Consider the following 4,116-nt stretch of genomic DNA (forward strand, 5'->3'; position numbering starts at 1 on the left):
CTTTGTGGAAAAAAAGCTTGTTTAGTGGACTAACTTTGCACTTGAAGGTTGCCCGTTCACTTACGTTTTAACAGGTCTGACGCTACTATGCGCCCCGGCTGTATCTAGGCTAACGGCTAACATGCTAACTATTATTTTTATGTCACTAGTCACTTGAAACAAATTTAGGACAATAGGAGACAGGTTGAAATAAACCGAAATTTCCCTTTAATAACATTTAACAGTCCACTTACATGAAAATTCAGGTACTTGAAAGTATCTACATGACATGACACTGTCATAACTATGACATGACATGGTCATGAACCTGTCATGAACATTATGTACATGTCATAAACGTTTATGACTGTTGTCATTCATCTTTTGTAATGACAAGTTGACATTGTTTGGGTTGTCTTGATTATGACTTGTCACCTTGTCACAGTTGGCTACTATGTTGCAGTAAAGTTACGAAGCCAACTTACCATCACGTCTGAACATACTTGATATGTATTGCTGCTGTTTCTGACCGAAACTGTGACGATGAAATGACTCGGACTCACTTCAGGTCTTGAGGGTTTCCAGAGGTTTGTTTCAACATTATTGAGCAGTGAAGACTAGACTTAGAAATAGATGGACAGATGCATAAAGGATTATAGCCATGATACTTTCCCTGTCCCAAAGAATATATTCAGATGTAAGAACAAGGTGCAACATAATGGTCGTAAACATCCTGTAACAGTCAAATTAATTCAGTGTTGTCATCTTATCACCACTTCTAGGAGCATGGAAATCAACAGCTGTTGGAACAACCACTACAGTTGTCCTCGCTGTCATACTTCTCTCTGTCTTTATACTGACTAGGTAAGCAGTTATCTTCCGATAAATTATTGTTTCTTTAAGTCAAATTACGATGTATTACAACTTGGATCTTATTGTTGGAGAAGTTTGGCCATATATTCTGACACTAATGACAAGACGGTTGTCACCAAAGTCATCTGGAAACACAAAGGACGTTGTTACAACTTTGGCCGATCTCATTTTTCTCTCCTCGTTGGACAGAATACAGAACAAGCCAATAGTTCACTCAGATTCTCTAAACCACTGAAACTGAAACTGAAACCGCAGTGAAACTGAAAAGAAGCACACTGTGCCCTCACTGTGTGCACACACAACTGTGGTAGGTATGGTAGGTCAAAGTTGAAAGAGGAAGTGGGCCTGTAATCTTTGACAGATGTTTACGGTGATGATGAAGTGTGGCCTCACGTGTCCTTTCCAAACGTATTTGCGTACGCTGGAGGTTTGTTTAAAACCTGTGTGATTGTGTGACTCATTGCTGCCACATTCCTTGATGTCAGTAATTCACTTGGATGGTAGCTACACTGTTAATGCTACAGAAAAGGATCATGGCCAAAACCGCAGAAATAAGACCCAGGTTTCTTGAAACTGAAATTTCTCTTTCATAATATCATTGTTCATATTACTTCGGTAGAGTAAAAATATTAATTCATTTATTTTTTAATTCTTCTAACCAGAAAGAAGAGGGCTGCCAAGCAATCATTCAAGTCTGGGGAGAGATCAGACTACAGGACACAGGTGAGGAAGAAGAGCTGAACAATCGCAATGCAAAAGAAAAATCATTCTGTTTCAACAGTTCAGCTCAGACTTCTGGGTCACATGTAGAAGCACTTCTGTTCAGACCAACAAAAAAAAAAAGAAAAAAAAAATATAGGAATTATAATCAGAATTTTAATGTGAAGTTCAAGTTGCTTGTTAGTTTTTTTTTTCTTTTTTTTTTTTTCTGGACCGTGTTGGTGAAGAGGGGGCTGGTAATCTATGGTAGTCAGTTCTGGGTAAAGTAGAGAAAGAACGACATTCCGGTTACAAGCAGCCAAAATGAACCTCTGGGCTCAAGATAGATGCTGAAGGAGTCTTTGTTGAGGTACTCTAAGCACATACAGAGCAAGTGGGAGAAGATCTTGAAGCAGACCCAGAACTTACTGGATCTGACAGGACATATCTCAGGGGATCTGCCAGCAAAAGCCACAGGATGTGGCTGGGGAGAAGGACACGTGGGCGACTGTGCTTTGAGACTCTTACTATCACCATGACCAAACCCAGATAAGCAGCAGAAAATGGATGGATCAGTTGTACAACCCAAGGTTCTATTAAAATTCAAGATTGTTTTAGGGAGGCATTGGGTAATTTTTACTTTCATATTCTAGCGCAACAGGATTTATATCCAGGAAATGTCCCTTTTAAAAAGCCCTTTAAGTAACAGCAATCTTGTCCGCAGTATCTTCCACCTGGGAGACAGCTGGACGACCCGCAGGACGACCTTCACTATGCCAGTGTCCGATTTTGCAAGAACCAGGCAGATTTGGCCGTCAGACCAGTTCAGCCCCACAGACACGAGACTGAGGAGAGTGTTGTGTATGCTGATGTCACATTTAAGAGGTGAGCAACAGGAAGAGTGTTCTGACTTTGAAGGTATACTACGCAGGATGTTCCCAAAAATGATTGACTCATACTAAAGTAATCCCTCTCAATCATTACTCATGACCCACTAAAAGTGTGTGAGACCCTGCCCTCCTCCTGTATTTCCTTATGTTCTTCTTATTTTGCTGTGTTCGGGACGTCCCTCGGCACAGCAGGCAGGTGAGGTTGTGACTTTTTAAAATGGTGGCTACCAGGTGCCAGACCATGGGCAGCAGGCATCTCAGAGGAAGCTCGGAAAATCATGGACACAGTGTGGAAAAAATCCAAAAATAGCAACGCCAAACAGCAAGTGGACAAAGCTTGTTCCAAAACGAGTGAACCTGGGTTTGGCTCTCAGTTTTGCTGGTGATAGAGTTTATAAACAGTGGCCAACAATTCCTGCATAGTATACCTTTAAGGTTGAAATTACATTAGCTTGGAGTAATTTCATGGCTGTTGCATTTGCCTTATGTCATTTTACCTGTTTTATGACCACTGTTTGTATCATTTATTACTTTATCTGCAAAATTCCTTGATTATTTTTTTCTTTGAAAACCAGATGTCAGAAATCAACCGGAGAGGATCCAGCTGCACTGTACAGCACAATCAACAAAACCCGCTGAACATATGGTATTTATATGACGTAGTTTGTTTATTTTAGCATGTAACCATTTATTTAATGTAATTCTGAGTACACAGCATTGAGACATCCAAACATTTTTTGACAACAATTCAAATTTACAAATTTGTGCAGAACACAGCTTGTTATTAATAGTCAGCATATATTACCCCGAAACAATATGTAAAATATCTAATGCTGTTTATTGTAAACACAATTGTTTTCTACATGTTTTGCAGACGTGTGTTTATACTAGAGGGACAGACTCAAGGAAGAAAACTTAGTTTGCTTTTTCTGTCACTGACTTCCTGTTCTTCGTATGGATGACTGTCAGTTTTAACACCCAGCAGATAGTTAACCCTTTAAAACTGATAGATATGTGGAAGGAATTAGGGTTTTAAAGGGGCAGTTAAAAGTCAAATATACTTATTTTTCCTTTTACCTGTAGTGCTATTTATCAATCTAGGTTGGGATGGAGAGTGTTTGAGATATCCGCTGAAGAAATGTCTGCCTTCTGTCCAATAAAATGGAACTAGATGGCACCTGGATTGTGGTGCTCAAAGCCCCAAAAATACATTTTAAAAACTCAGCAGCAATGTCTCTATTCAGAAATCATGACCAGGTTTCTCAAGGTAATCCACAGACTTTGTTCTGAGCAGTTTCATGTAGGAACTATTTTCTTTTTACTGAATTGTACCCACCAACCGTATCACTAAGGAGGCATGCATCTACTCATGGACATACTCATAACTGGCTCAGTGGTGCTAGGTGAGCCAGTGGTAGATGCACACTTCCTTCTGCATGGTAATACCGTTTGTAGTTCGGTAGAAAGAAAATAGTTCTTATTTGAAACTGCTCACAACAAGGTCTGAGGATTATCTTGCACATCTGTGTCATGATTTCCGGAAAGAGACATTGCTGTTGAGTTTTTCAAATGTATTTTTGTCACTTAGAGCACCACAAGCCGAGTGCCATCTAGTTCCATTATATTCAAGAAAAGGCAGATATCTCTACAGCTAATATCTCCAACACTCAGAAAC

At 39.7% G+C, this 4,116-nt stretch overlaps 1 protein-coding gene across 1 annotated transcript in view; it reads left to right on the forward strand.

The window, feature by feature from the left end:
- LOC126387094 (B-cell receptor CD22-like) overlaps positions 1–3,912 on the forward strand; it is a 5,452-nt gene extending 1,540 nt beyond the window's left edge. Inside the window, exons 3-6 of the mRNA XM_050039650.1 lie at positions 762–843; positions 1,515–1,575; positions 2,276–2,436; positions 3,017–3,912. Of these exons, the coding sequence (XP_049895607.1) occupies positions 762–843; positions 1,515–1,575; positions 2,276–2,436; positions 3,017–3,080 (368 nt within the window). The 3' untranslated portion in view covers positions 3,081–3,912. The remainder of the gene's footprint in view (positions 1–761; positions 844–1,514; positions 1,576–2,275; positions 2,437–3,016) is intronic.
- Positions 3,913–4,116: the final 204 nt, after the last annotated feature.

The sequence above is a fragment of the Epinephelus moara genome, unplaced genomic scaffold (genome assembly GCF_006386435.1).
Source record: "Epinephelus moara isolate mb unplaced genomic scaffold, YSFRI_EMoa_1.0 scaffold1995, whole genome shotgun sequence".
NCBI classification, from domain to species: domain Eukaryota; kingdom Metazoa; phylum Chordata; class Actinopteri; order Perciformes; family Serranidae; genus Epinephelus; species Epinephelus moara.